The sequence below is a fragment of the Xyrauchen texanus genome, chromosome 18, assembly GCF_025860055.1.
Source record: "Xyrauchen texanus isolate HMW12.3.18 chromosome 18, RBS_HiC_50CHRs, whole genome shotgun sequence".
Lineage (NCBI taxonomy): Eukaryota > Metazoa > Chordata > Actinopteri > Cypriniformes > Catostomidae > Xyrauchen > Xyrauchen texanus.
The window spans coordinates 7,104,100-7,120,144 of NC_068293.1; the positions used below are offsets into that span (position 1 = coordinate 7,104,100).

A 16,045-nucleotide genomic window follows, 5' to 3' on the forward strand; every position below is an offset into this window, starting at 1 on the left:
TAAAACTGCATTGAATAAAATAAAAACTTGATTCTATAAACCTGTGTGATCCATTATTATTAACATGCAGTGCCTTTAAAATAATAATATCTCAGCTCTGTTGGTAGTTGGTACTCACAATGCAAGTGAATGGTGACCAAAATTTTGAAGCTCCAAAAATCACATAAAGGAAACAGAAGTAATCCACTCCAGTGGTTAAATATATGTCTTCAGAAGTGATATGACAGATCTATATATACAATTATATAAACATACACTGGTCACACATCAGACTCGCTGGCGTTTGAAGATGAATCATGGATATGTCCGTGAAAATCACATTTGTTGATACTGTATTTGTGCTGACTTCAAACTAATAAAACAAATTTGCTGAGTTGGCATAGATCAAAAGCAATAATTGATGTTTTTCTTGATTTAATTTCATGGGTGTTTTTCCATTCACCATCATTGCGTTCCCCCTTTGATGGTCACAAATATGGCCGGTGCAAGTTATTTTGTGCATGAGACGTGGTGAGAAATAAAGCTCCTCGGTGTATGCACACTGCTTCACTAAATGGGATTTATAAAGTGAACTTTGCGCATCTGGTTTTCTAAATTTTAATGCTTTTTTATACATGCAGTAAACACAAGACAAGAACAGTGAAACAAAACTTCAAAATAAAAGCACAAGACCAATTCAACATATCAGATCAAGAATTTATTTTCACTAAATTATGACAAAGACTACGAGCAAAGTAACAGATGTGAGGATAGGTCATCTTCAAAAGGTGCTGTTCTGTCGAGCCAGAATATAGTGCTCTTCTTTCTGCTGCCTTTTGCACAAATGATAAAGAAAAACACACAGCACTATAATGAAACAGAAGGATGAAGCAAATACAACCAACCAAACACTCGCAGAGTCTACAGAGAGAGAGAGAGAGAGAAAATATGATATGATGTTAACCACATTAGATTTGGCATTCACAAGTTCATAATGTAACGTTCATATCAAACATGACACTTAAAAGGGAGCACACTGCAGGCCCTCTAACCAAGGGAGACCCACCTGTCAGTATAATTTGAGTGACAACTTCCTGTTTTCGGTCCTGGTTTTGACTGATGCACTTCAGTTGTACTCCATTATCCACCTCCTGTAGCTCAAGGATAACAAGCTCCACCTCAATGTAATTGGTTGAGATCCTGAAAACACAGGGTGGATTAGCAAAGAGTGAACTGCGCCCACTGATAGCATTGTTTATTTGCTTGTGCTATCTGTCTTGTTTTAGCAGCTGATTCACTGAAGTAATCATGCAAATCTGTGTTGAATGCACAATGCAGACTGCAATTCACTTGCAGACTGGTTCAAGTTTGCTAGGTTGCGGAGGATGTAGCAGACTACCATGATATATATATATATATATATATATATATATATATATATATATATATATATATATTTATATATATATATATACTGTATATGCCTATTTATGACACTCTTCTCATCATTTGAATAATTACTGATGCCATGAGTAATAGAAAATGTAAACAACCATTCCTTTTAAATGTAAACCTTCGTTTCTCAGGCTGTAATCAGTGTTGGGTGTAATCTGATTACAAATAATTTGGTTACTGTCATCTATTAACTTTTTAGTCAAACGCAGTGTAATGCATTACATTTTCAATTATTGTAATTAGATTACAGTCAGTTACTGACTTTCAATAAAGTAAATTACTTTTAAGTACATTACTTGAGTTACAAGTATTTCTTAAATAATATTTGTTACTGTGTGTAAAATACAGTATATTTCAAATATGAATTATGTTTGTTTGTACATCTGTTTGCATTGTAAAGGAGAAATGGGAGGTGCTAAGTTGATGTTGCATGAAGCAACAAGGAGAAAATATAGACATTATTTAGAATTTGTTGAGTGGAAAAAATAGAGTAGGAGTTTAAGAAAGCAACTTGAAAGTAAATTAACTGGAAATCATTTTATTTTTCGATGAAGTAATGTCATGTAATCTGATTACAGTTTTTAAAGAAGTAACTGGTCATTTACATTTACGCATTTGGCAGAGGCTTTTATCCAAAGCAACTTACAGTGCACTTATTACAGGGACAATCCCCCTGGAGCAACCTGGAGTTAAGTGCCTTGCTCAAGGACACAATGGCGGTGGCTGTGGGGATCAAACCTCCAACCTTCTGATTACCAGATTACCAGTTATGTGCTTTAGACCACTACACCACCACCACCACAAAATTGGAAAAAGTAGTTTTACTTTTCTTTAACTAAAATCGGTCTGTGCTTAACGAAATGTAAAACACTGTTCCCGGTGGAAAAGCGATTCGTTTTGTTGGCCGTATGGTCACATATGAGCTCCATTGTCCGGGTGTAATGTCCACGGAGTGGCGCCAAAAGCGAGATATGAAATGAGTTGTTTTCAGCTGTACAGGCAGTAATATTTACAGTAAAAAGGAATGCTTATTTTATAAACTGAACCACCTAATCCAAATCCTGAACCTAAACCTAACCATCACTGGAGTAAAAAAAAAAATTATGTTAGTGGGAAAAATGCAACTTCTGAATTGCACTTGTCACTGATTGTACGAATCTGAGTCTCCCATGCTGCTGAAGTGAGGCACACCCAGTCGCACCACAGGGGAGGGTAAATGAACTGGAGCCGATGCAAAAATGTCTGATAGGAGATGGAGCTTTTCAGTGAATGGGCATAATGTGGACGATCCTTTGATACCGGAAGTATCGGAAATATCATGCCAACCTCCGATGATGTAACCATGTTGCACTGGCTGTAATAGAGTAACATTAATTGCGCCGGTAAAATAATGCTGTCTTGTGAATAATTTACAATATATGATAAGCCTGCGCTGAAATGAATCGCAATGACTTAATTTAAATACTCAAGGTACAAGCTATTTCAGCACATTTAGCACCTGATTAAACAGCATCGCAGGTGGTTAGTGAATAAGACGCTGGTTTTTGCAGTGAAATGGATCACATAATCAATGATTACAGCGATTCGGAGGATGCATTTCTCCTTTTGTGGACATATCATCTGTAAACTGAAGCTCACACGTGCAACAACACTTCCTGCTTCGGCCACTGGAGGCAGTTGTGTTGGAAATTCTGTAATAAAAGACTCAAAGACTGCGGTGCCTTTCTAATAAGTATTTAGTAAACACACTTGCAAGTGGACTCATTCTCAGGTAATGAGCTATGAGCTTCCAATCTCTCCAGCGTATATCGGCCTCAAGATGCAGCTGGGCTCAATCATTCTGCAGCTCTGACATGCTGACGCACACAGCATCATTTGTTTCTCTCTGGGGTTAGCTGCCCCCGTTGTGACAGCTCTCCTAAATTTGTCTGTTTCACTATTTGTTAGACAAAAAAGAGGCGGCAAGGACTCTGTCTCCACAGGTGCGGGGAGTGTGAGTTTTAGTCATGCACACAGAGAGAAACACAGAAAATACAGTATATTCACTTAAGACCTAATGTATGATTGTGATTACACATTACTTAGTATACTATTACAATGTCTATTACAGCAGTGCTTTGAATTCGGTAAACAGGCGAATTGACCCTATGCTAAGCCCCGCCTTACAGCAGTTCTGACCAGTCCTATCTTAGCATGTTGCCATGCGTGTTTGAGCAGTTTTAAGCAGAATTTTACAGAAATTATCCACGAAATGTAAAAATATAAAAAAATAAAAAAAACGTTGTTGCTGGGTCAATTGTAGGCCTAGACACGAGGTACCCAGAGAGGATTCACGCAGTGTATTTTCTTTCTTTTAAAAAATATCTTTAAATAAATATGGAGAAGAGCATACTTTCGGACAGCTAAACTATAAACTAATAACTTAATAATAATTAATGTATATATTAATTGGGGTCTTAGTAAAGGCGATAGTAAATAATGAGTTCACAGCATAATAGTGAGTAGGTTATGAACTGTTATGAGCCATTCTGTTCACTTCTGCTAATGTTATCAGGTAATCACCATCAAATTATGCTTTTTTCTTTTTATGTGACTGTGATGATTGTTTGCCTCAATTCTGATTCACAGTCTCCACAGTTTTCAATCAAATTACTGTGTAATTTAACAATTTCTTTCACAACAAATGTCAGATAAATATGCTTTACAAGGTCACTCTTCATTCCAGCCTAGGTAAGAATATTATCCATTCTGTTTATGAGAATATTTAGTCAAAAACCGCACTGTTCACGGCAATCTCCCATTCATTCCAATGGGAAGTTCTGCAAAGTTGTCAGAGTGAGCAACGATAGAAATCGGGGCGAAGCTTAGCGACATGATGCCAAATTATTTTCTTTTTGTGATAATGGCTGGCTGACTGTACATTATCCAGCTTTTCACATGGCTACTTACCAAATAAATAAATGGGAAATAAATCAAATATTAACTGGAGTGAGAAATTATTGTATTATGTGTGAAGAAATTGCGGAGACAAGAGACACATGTATGACACTACCACAGCTATGTAAGAAATCAGTTGCCGATAGAGGTAACAGTCAATTAAACAGTTTGGCACTTATTAGTTCAAAATTTTTAATTGTAGAATGGCCAACTTATTATATTAATGATATGTTATATTTATCATTATTTTAATTAATGTGTTTATATTCAGTTATCTTCATATGGGGTATTTTCTCTGAAACATGATCTACTTTATGCGATTAATTTTAGGTAATTAATTAGATTAATTTCCTCATAAATTCTTTAAATGGATAATTTTAGGAGTCACAGTACCTCCTATCTGTCTGAAATGCACGTCCTTTCAGATAAGAATTCTCAACTGAAGCGCCATCAACCAGCCATGTGACATCTGTGGACTCCGCTGATTGGTTCCCAATGGACACTGTGCACTGGATCGCCAAACTTGAGCCTGAAAGTTAACAGCACAAGTGAACACTAAATTCAGCTGTATTTGTTTTGTGTGCCTGTGTTACTGAGGATCATCCTTAACCGTGCACTTTTTGTTTGTGTCATCTTGGGCTTACACTGACACCTAGTGGCCTGAATGCACAACATTCTAAATCAACAGTTTTCAGTTTCAGATGTCATTGTAGAAATTCACTATTTACAATCAGCCATGATTAATTTAATCCAAGAGTGAAAGTGTTCAATGACAAGATGGTTACTGAGATTAAGTATGTAGTATTCAGCTGGTCTTGTGATTCTAAAATGGCAGCTCCCATGAGGGCGCCCCTGCCCCATGTAGAATAAAACAGCTTTTATAATATTACTGATATGACAATAGTCCTCATCTCATGTGACTGATCATGATTTTATACATAAGTTTCAAATGTACAATTCATTTCTTTAGGAGTAAAACTTTTATAATAGGGAAAAAAAGAGTGCACCTTTAAATATCTGTCTTGACAATAAATGACATTGCTAGCAGTGTGCACTGTGAACTCACCGAAATGACTTTCAGTGAAGGATCCATTGACAGGAAAGATAATGTGAGGGAATAAATTACTTGATGCTGCATGAAAATAAAGGACATAGTTAAAAAACGTACCAGAGAGAAGATTAACACATGACTTCATATGCACTATTTTTAATGGATCTTGACAGACATTATGAACTGTCATTGTATGGAAAAGAGCTTGGTCAAGATTCTTTAAAAATTCTCCTTTTGTGTTCCACAGAAAAAAGTAATACGTAGTCATACGCTTGGAAGGACATGATGGTGAGTAAATGATTAAAGAATTGTTTTTATTTTTTCTATTAAGTGCTAATTCAAGTAAGTTTTAATGGAAACATGTCTGCAATCAAAGACAGATCAGAGTGTTGGTCAAATATTGATATAAAATGGATAGGATGGATCGTAAGTAGACTCCATTTCTAATACTTACATGTGAAAACTTTAAGGTTTTTTGAGGTAACAGTTTCCGGCGCAGGAGTTTTTGTTTCTGGAACTATAGAATCGGGAAAATATGAGAATGTATAAAATTACTGAAGACATAGAGGGAGCCATTAAACCTGCCATCGTTCGCTCATCTGACAGACTTACGTTTGCAGGTGTTGCAAGAATAAGAAGCATTGCATTAGTCATCAGCAGTGTTGGGTACGTAATCCACTACAAAATACTTGTAATCAGACTACTCATCGAAAAATGTAATCCCCTCACTAATTACTTGTACGATATTTTCTAAAACACTTTTCACAGCAAAGGTTTTTTGCAGCTCAAAGAATTCAAAACAATGTCTATATTACTTCCTTGTTCACTGAAGCACGCCCTTCGACTGAAACAGAAACACAAACAGACATACATGTGAACATAATTCATGTTCTACATGTGTTCTATATAAATAACATAACTTGTATCCTAATGTACTTTTACTAACTGAAAGTCAGAAACTGTAATCTGACTACAAGAATTTCAAATGTAATGCGTTATACTACATTTTCTCCTAAAAGTCATAAGATTACAGTAACGAATTACTTTGTAATCAGATTACACCCAACACTGGTCATAAAATGTATATACTGTAGGTGCCAGAATCATCTATATGACTAACATAAGGATCTCGATGTGGGGAATTCATTCACCTGACACTTGAACTCTCCAGGTCCTGCTCACATTATATTGGGTGTTGTTAAAAATCACTTTTAACCTACAAGTGTAGAAGCCCTCATCTTTCACAGAAATGTTTCTGATGGCCAAGATGATGCCTCGCTCAATTGTATACCGTCCTCTGCCAACAGGAAGAGCTGTGGTCTGAAACTCCTGTCAATCAAAATATCCACAATTGACAAATAAGAACAAACAGCCATAACCCCCCCAATGCAGTGACTTACCTTATACCACTTTGGATTTTCTGCCCTTTTGTAATACTTCAGATGTGGACAAATAATCTTTATATCTTCTCCTTCGTATGCATTGTATGGCATTACAGTCATGTTTGGCTCTTCTGTCTCATAGATGGTTATTGCAATACTGCCAGTGAAACAGAACGTGTCGCTCCTGATTGAGAAACACATTACACAATCTATTTAAAATTGATTTAATGTCAGTCAAATGAGCATATATTTTATACAGGTCTTTCTGCAAGTTTATTTTACATCACATCTCATTTTTCAAAGAAAAATTCGTCACTGTCATAAAAGATTATTACATGGCTCTCTAACAACCGCACATCTACATATTAGACCGCTCATCCAGGTATTGCGAGTTATCTTTCCTGCTTCTAGGCTCACTGTGTGATCTCTACAAGAAAGCTTATAAAATAATTTGAACTCAAATCAATATTTTATGTTCATTACTTTGTTTAATTGGCAGGTAGTCTTGTAATAAGATGCATAATGAGCAGTCAGACGGTCATTTTCACAAAATAATCACCAACAGAACTCCGACAACACAAACTGGAGGCTGAATTCAACTGTTCAATGATATATTTCTTCTTACATAATCAAATCATTTAAACACAAATCACATTTTATGTCTATGTTCTTATTTGTTTGGTTAGTAGCAGTGTAATAAGCAGGATAATGTACAGTCAGCCGGTTGTTATCGGTAAATAAACCCCTTGCACACACAAAGTCCTCATACATGTGCACGCACACACATGCACACACACACACACACACACACACACACACACACACACACACACAAAGGCAAACACACACAGGCATACACACACACAAACACACACACAGGCACATACACACACACACACAGGCATGCACACACACACAGGCACATACACACACACACAGGCATGCACACACACACACACAGGCATGCACACACACACACACACACACACAGGCACATACACACACAGGCATGCATACACACACACACACATACACACACACAGGCATGCACACACACACACACACACATACACACACACAGGCATGCACACACACACACAGGCATGCATACACACATACACACACACAGGCATACATACAAACACACACACACAGGCATGCATACACACATACACACACACAGGCATACATACAAACACACACACACAGGCATACACACACACACACATACACACAGGCATGCACACACATACACACACATGCATACATACACACACACACACACACACACACGCACACACATACACACACACACACACACACACACACACACACACACACACACAAACACACACTTACCACACTATGTACAGTCTTTAAATAATATTTTAAGAGTTACACAACAAATTAAATTGTGTTTGGGCTCATTTCAATTGGGATCATCTACTGTAAGTTATTATATGCCATGCCAGAAGTTATAAGCAAAAATGTGACAAAAAGACACGTTTATTATATTCATGTGTATCTGAAGGGAATTTCATACATACTCACTGAGTGAAACTAATTTGCTCATTGTATTGTACTAATTGATACATTTTAATATTAGACCTTTCTAATAGTACATAACACATGAATATCTCATCCGTTTGATGCTTTGACCAATTCTGAATATAATTGTTGTAATTACAAATTTGCAAATTATGAAATCGGAACAGTTCAATTTTGTCATCAAATTTAAAATCAGTATTTAAGAATGGGTTTGATCAGCTATATGCATTATAAAGTCACAATTCTAAGCTTTTGAACGACACCTATTTTGTGTAGATTTAGCAAGTGGTTATATATTTATTACATAATTATGAGAGTACCCCCCTCTAGCTCACTCAGATGAGACCTTCTATCAATACAAATTCTATGTCTTTTTTTGTCCATTAATTCTGTCCATTACTAGAAATGAAGTTGACAAAAAGATCTAATGCAACATCTTGTGATACTATATGCAACATGAGAGACTCATAAACAATTTTAGTGGGTCAGTCATTTTTGACCAGGAAAACAAAAGGTGTTTATGCAAACAAACTCGACACAAGGGTTAACAATACAGTGTTGATAATGCTTTGAGAAAGCTTAAAGCATTATTTTCAGTGACATTTGTTTACAGTTCAAACTGGATGTGATTTTATCAGTTTCAAGGTTGACATTTACAATTAGATTGCGTCTGTGAACATGTTCAAATAATTCATTTCAGTTCAAATGATGTTGCATATTGTACGGATTTGCAAGTGTGGCTCCCAGATAAACACAAAATGTCTTGCAGTATTTGGGCCGAAGAAGTTTAACAATCCCTGATCTAAAATATTTCTACATATAGAGTCTATTGCAGGTTATGATAACACTTGAAGACATTTATTTTTGTATCAGTTTTAACTCAATTATACTGACTAACTGATCTCACTAATCACAAATGCTGACTGCAAATTAAAAACGTAAGGGCAAAGGGGATTGATTTTATTGTAAGACTCTCAATTAAGTGTTTTATTGTACATTTTTAGTGTACAGTACTGTCCTGTGTGAACATTGAAGGTTTATAATGAAGTGTGGTGAGATCTTACCTAAGAGTGTAGGTGTATATCCCAGAGTCTGAGGTGTGAGATGGGAGGAGCAAGATGCCCCACCCACTCTGCATCACCCTATCACGGCAGCTCTTCAGACTGCTGTGGTTCCTCTGATTTGTATGTTCGATGTGGAATGTCGAGCTGTTGTCCAGTCGCAGTTTCCTCTCACGAATCACATCTTCAAAAAATGGAAATCTGATGACGACCGCTTCACCTTGAACTAGATGATCTGAGATCTCTGTACCCACCACCACACAGCTGTCTAGACCATCACAAGACATTATTGAACAACAAATATACAAAGAAATCCAGAAATACACTAGTGTTAATCTCATTGTTGATGAGGATTTGTTTTAATTGGTCAATGATTATGTGGATGAGACAAAAAAGACGCATCATGACAATAAATGCTTTTAATTAAAACTAGGGCTGTGGATTTAATGCATTGATTCTGTGCAATTGATTACATTTAAAATGCGTACGAATATATTTTTGAAGGATTTAATTATGCCCCCATACTGTAATAAGGAATATTTCTACCACCGGAGCACCTGCCAACTTCATGCTTTCAGTAGGGGGCAGTAAGCGAAACTCCAGCTGTACAGACACGCAGCTGTACAGAGAAGAAACCACACTTACAGACTGCAGACAGCACAAGATAAGGACGTGTTAATGACTTCAAACACAACTGTATGGAGTGCAATTTCAAATGCAGGGTCTTGAGATGGTTCTTCAAAGTTTCATATGTTTATGACTTGATGTAACTAAAATGAGATGCTCCAAAAGCGTCTGTCTGACACGTGTGTACATTGACACGTCCTTAGAAAAGCCCTTATAATAAATCTATCTCCAGCAGCTTGACCAATTCAATTGCATAATGGATTGCTGTGGATTGTTGGCCAATGATAGGCTAACGTTTAATAACGTTTAAACAACTTATTGCCTTCTAAAGCCACTTTTTTCTTATGTCTAATCAATGCTTTACTAATCTTCCACAATAATGTTATGTGTTTTATTTATGACAATTATTATTTTATTATATATTTAAAATGATTTAAATTTTATTATTTATAATGATTTAATCATATAGTGAATAATTTTTATTTCGGGAGCTTTCTTGGGCAAATATTCATATATGTGATTAATTCAATTAATTAATTGGAATATCATGTAATATATTTTTTTTTTAAATGTATAGAAAATGTATATAAAAATTGTAAATTAAAATTACCAAATTTTAATAGATTGACAGCCTTAATTAAAACATACTGTTGAAAGAAATATGATGAGAAAAAAGCAATATCGCAAGATATTAACACACATTAACAATGCACTTACAATGTTTTAATTATTATTAACCTGTTAACCTGCACCCCCACTCAGGGGCTCACAGCTGAAAATGACATACCTGAATTAAAATAAATATAGCTCCTGAGAACAGTGTACCACAGGCACAATTAAGGTCTCTTTGGAAAGAAGACACTTGGCACTCTACTAACAATAAATCAGAGTTGATAATGCTCAAACAAATAAAAAGTTATAAAAGTTGAAGTGCCTCATAAATAATGTGAACTTCAAAAAATGTTTTATTATTTCATGTACAAATATATAAAAATAGACCTGGAGGAATCCAATTAGGTAAAGGATTGAAAGCCACAAGTCTCATCAGTTTATATTTCAAATTTGAGGAAGATATAATGAAAAATGGGGTTCCTGCAAGCTTTTTTCCAAGACTATGTCAGTTCCCTTTCTACCTCCCCTGCCCGAGGCACATCCCCAGAAATGACATCCCCAAACTAAAATAATTGTAGTTACTGAACAATTTGCTCTACATGCACAATTTAGACATATTTAAAAAGAAGACACTTTGGAGTTTATTACCCAAATGTAAAAGTTGAAAAAACTTACACCGAAAAACATTTATAGAATTTAAAGTGTCTTGAAGATAATTTGTACTGCAAGTAACATTGCATTATTTTATGAAAAAATCAATGAAAACAAACCTGGATGAATCCAGTTAGGTAATTGATTGAAAGCCACAAGTCTCATCAGTTTATATTTCACATTTGAGGAAGATATTATGAAAAATGAGATTTCTGCAATATTTTTTCCAAGACTATGTCCAGGTACCAAGAAGCCTCCTTGGATACCTCAAAAAGCAACCTAATGACCAAATGTTATGAAGGGTACTGCAAGCTATTTTAGTCATCATATACACTGTTCCATGCTTTTTCAGTTATAAAATAATCCACACAGCTGTTGCATGGGAAAGAATGGAAAGATAATTAGCACCGCATGTCAAGTAAATAATTCTGTATAGTTTTTATGTGGCTGGCCATTCAATCAACAATCAAACTGATGGGCAGTCGTTTAGACAGCATTCATACTAAAGGTCGTCCATACAATCAAACTGATGGGCAGTCGTTTAGACAGCATTCATACTAAAGGTCGTCCATACAATCAAACTGATGGGCAGTCGTTTAGACACGTATAATGTGTGCATGTTACATAGCAACTCACCGATGTAAAATTGGACCATCTTTTCCGTCCTCAAGCATATCACCCTCGACGCTGTCTTCACTCTCCTCAATTTCGTCATCGCTGCTTCGAGTGATCGCAAATAAAACATCTTCAGCAGAAAAAACTTCTTTTGACGATCCATTTGATGAGATAATCCGTCCAGTAAGTAAGACGCGAAAACAGATGTTGACTGGGGAACCGTCTTTTTACTATGGCTTGTTTGTTGTCAAATGACGGGGGTGTGGTCACAGCCTACGTCGCAGGTTAGCTCCTCAATAGAGAGTGGCTGATTCAAATAAATAAAAAAACATCTTGTTCGCGAGGAATTTAGACTTCCCGGGTATCGTTGGAATCGTGCACTGCTTGGCTACATTTTCTATCAGTCATATAATTTCAATTCTTTCATTGGCTTTCGTTGTAAAGACAAAATAATAGGATCAGCATATCATGACATCAAAAAAACTGACCGCAGTGTTTGGATATTTTGACCTATATATTGCCTATCTTTGTATTTGTGTGTGTGTGTGCGGTCTTAATTTGTTCATTACACTCTAAGCAACACACCCATATAACGTTCGGCTACCGGGAGTCTGTTTTTATGCATAATTTTATTGCATAACCGACAAGTATGATACTTCACCCTGAAGAAACTCGATGTAAACAAAGGAATAACCATCGATGTTACAACGTTATTGTTTCTTTGGACTAAAAATGCTCTATGGGATGTTATTCAGTGGACCCGCACCTTTCCATTCAATCTGGAACTTTTAGCAGTGGATGCGTGTGTGGCTCGTTATTACGACACTACTGGTATGTACTCCGTTTTTGATTACGTGTGTTTTGATCTGTACTGCTTACATAAATGCAAGAAATACATTCGTTATAAGCTTTTCATCGAAAAACAGAGCTCTATCATCGATGCTTGAGGCTTACACCTTTAAAATGATATATAGTTTGCCAAGATTAATGATGTTCTTTCACGTTAAATCTATTCATAAACATTAAACTTGTGGGGGGAAAAAACTCTTCCGTGCGCTGGCGCTCTGGCAAAGGAAAAATCTAAAAAGACTATTTAAATAATCCAGTCAAAGTATAATTTGGGAATTTCCCAGCTAATGTATATCACAACATAAATGTAATATAATAACTTACATCTGAAGCCAATGAACAGGTGAACTAAGTTACACGCTAGTCAGAATGTGTAACTTGTGTTGTAAATATACCGTTTTATTAACTCGTAACATGTACAACATTATCACACACTGTCTAACTGTCACGAGACAGATTCCCAACAGAGGAACTTGTAAAAAGTAGCTCATGCTTCAGTGTTTTCATTATGCGATTATTTCAAGAGCTCAGGTTGTTTGATCTTGCATAATAAACATATGAATCTTTAACATGTTTGATACATGTTTTAATAATTGTAAATAGTTTCTACATTTTGAATCATGTTTTTGTCTTTTTTTTTTTAAATGAATGAATATGACATGATAAAATATTGACTAAAGGATATATTCGTGAAAAGACAAAAATGATGAATAAAATACAAAACTGTGAACAAGTAATTGTATTGTATGTAACTGAAATGTATGTATTACAGTAACAGTGATTGTACAAGAAGGGCTAGAAGTAGACAGGACGTTCTGTAATATACGTTAGCCGTTCCTCTATTATTGCACATGTAATATTAATGGAGCTTTGTCACATTATTATACTTTCATAAACTTACACACCTGTCAGAGGTACTGCAGAAGTAAAGACTAATCTCATGGACAGCATGACAATACATGTGTGGAGGTCAAAGACACACTGCATGGAAAGAATAGACATTTTCACCACAACACAAAAAACAACATATTAATATATTCACAGACCAACATTCATAATAACCACTGCACATCTGTCATACATCCCAAACATAACCGTGAGCCAATCAAGATTGAACTGTAAAGGATTTCCTAAAGTACACAAATTTAGTTGTTCAAACAAATATAAATCCTAATATTGATTTAGGCAATTATTTCAAAACTGTATTATTTACTGTTGACACACTATATTCATCTTATTTTGGTTAAAACATACAATAATCAAGTATAATCCAAGAACCATCCATTTGTACTGAAATATTCATGCTCAAAGTCTATATGTTACGATTATAAGAATCTATAACTGTACATTTTGGAGTATTAATCCACTGGCTCTCACCTGCCTATTGATGATCATGATGATGAAAGAATATCTTGAACGAGGAGAGTTTTTCTTGTGTTTGAGATGCAGACAGCTTATGGAAGAGCTCTGGTATTTGTGTGACAGTTATATGGACAGGTTACAGGGGAAATTCTGCTCCCATGTACCAGATGGTTCCTCATCAATAACTGGAAATTACAAATTTCCAAACCTAACTCTCCATCATACACAAACATAGTGGCATGTGTCTGGTGAAGATGACACAGTAACATCGTCTTGCTTTAATGGTGCTTCTGAAAATATTTTGTGCTGTTATGTGCTGTAGTTTGTGTGCAATCAAACAATAAACTTGCACGCACAAAATCTGCACTTTACACACAGATAATAGAAAGATCGTGTGTGTTTGACCACAGTTAGCCATCATCTGATTTCTCAGCATTTAACATTTAAAGGGCAATTTCTTCACCAAATCATAACTTTGATACACGAGTGCGTGTTAAGTGGACTCCTTCCGATCGTGATGTTCTAAAACAAATGCAAACTGCCCGTGTTTGCACATTTTGGAAAAACAAAAAAAAGAGGAAATTGATGACATAAGTTTCCCCTACAGAAACTTCATTCAGCAAGGTGTGTAATATATGTTATATTATGTGTATATTACACACATAATCAGGATATTGTTTTGAAATTATAAATCTGAACATAAAGTTATACATTTTTATATAAAATGCATTTTGATGTATGAATGTGTATTCAGATTTTATATATTATTTTTAAAAGAGGAAATGACACATTTGTAGTTCCCCACAGATACTGAATTCAGCTAAGTTTATTATATATATACACACCGATCAGCCACAACATTAAAACCACCTGCCTAATATTGGGTAGGCCCAACCCACATCTCAGAATGGGACATCTCTCTCATCAACAAGGCATTTGATGATTTCATTTCAGTGGCAGTTCTGTGGACAGAAATCCCTTGTTAATGAGAGAGGTCAACAGAGAATGGCCAGACTAGTTTGAACTGACAAAGTCTACAGTAACTCGGATAACCGCTCTGTACAATTGTGGTGAGAAGAATATCATCTCAGATTGCTATTCTGAAATGCGGGTTGGACCTACACAATATTAGGCAGGTGGTTTTAATGTTGTGGCTGATCGGTGTATATATACAGTATATACACTCACCTAAAGGATTATTAGGAACACCGGTTCAATTTCTCATTAATGCAATTATCTAATCAACCAATCACATGGCAGTTGCTTCAATGCATTTAGGGGTGTGGTCCTGGTCAAGACAATCTCCTGAACTCCAAACTGAATGTCAGAATGGGAAAGAAAGGTGATTTAAGCAATTTTGAGCGTGGCATGGTTGTTGGTGCCAGACGGGCCGGTCTGAGTATTTCACAATCTGCTCAGTTACTGGGATTTTCACGCACAACCATTTCTAGGGTTTACAAAGAATGGTGTGAAAAGGAAAAACATCCAGTATCGCGGCAGTCCTGTGGGCTGAAAATGCCTTGTTGATGCTAGATGTCAGAGGAGAATGGGCCGACTGATTCAAGCTGATAGAAGAGCAACTTTGCCTGAAATAACCACTCGTTACAACCGAGGTATGCAGCAAAGCATTTGTGAAGCCACAACACGCACAACCTTGAGGCGGATGGGCTACAACAGCAGAAGACCCCACCGGATACCACTCATATCCACTACAAATAGGAAAAAGAGGCTACAATTTGCAAAAGCTCACCAAAATTGGACAATTGAAGACTGGAAAAATGTTGCCTGGTCTGATGAGTCTCGATTTCTGTTGAGACATTCAGATGGTAGAGTCAGAATTTGGCGTAAACAGAATGAGAACGTGGATCCATCATGCCTTGTTACCACTGTGCAGGCTGGTGGTGGTGGTGGTGTAA

General features: G+C 36.1%; 1 protein-coding gene across 2 annotated transcripts; it reads right to left on the reverse strand.

Annotated features, from left to right (window-relative positions):
• Positions 1-733: 733 nt before the first annotated feature.
• On the reverse strand, positions 734-14,239 carry LOC127658687 (interleukin-1 receptor type 2). Of its 2 annotated transcripts, XM_052148115.1 has the most exons (10): positions 14,145-14,239; positions 13,673-13,748; positions 9,417-9,681; positions 6,823-6,988; positions 6,574-6,751; positions 5,877-5,939; positions 5,438-5,503; positions 4,765-4,900; positions 1,046-1,179; positions 734-900 (listed from the first exon to the last, which is right to left on the reverse strand). In XM_052148115.1, the coding sequence occupies exons 1-10, from the start codon at positions 14,160-14,162 to the stop codon at positions 761-763; spliced, it is 1,242 nt and encodes a 413-aa protein (XP_052004075.1). In that variant the 5' UTR covers positions 14,163-14,239; the 3' UTR covers positions 734-760. The 2 variants fall into 2 exon arrangements, with proteins under 2 accessions (XP_052004075.1, XP_052004074.1); XM_052148114.1 differs by lacking the exons at positions 13,673-13,748; positions 14,145-14,239 and adding an exon at positions 11,940-12,081.
• Between the last annotated feature and the right edge of the window lie 1,806 nt (positions 14,240-16,045).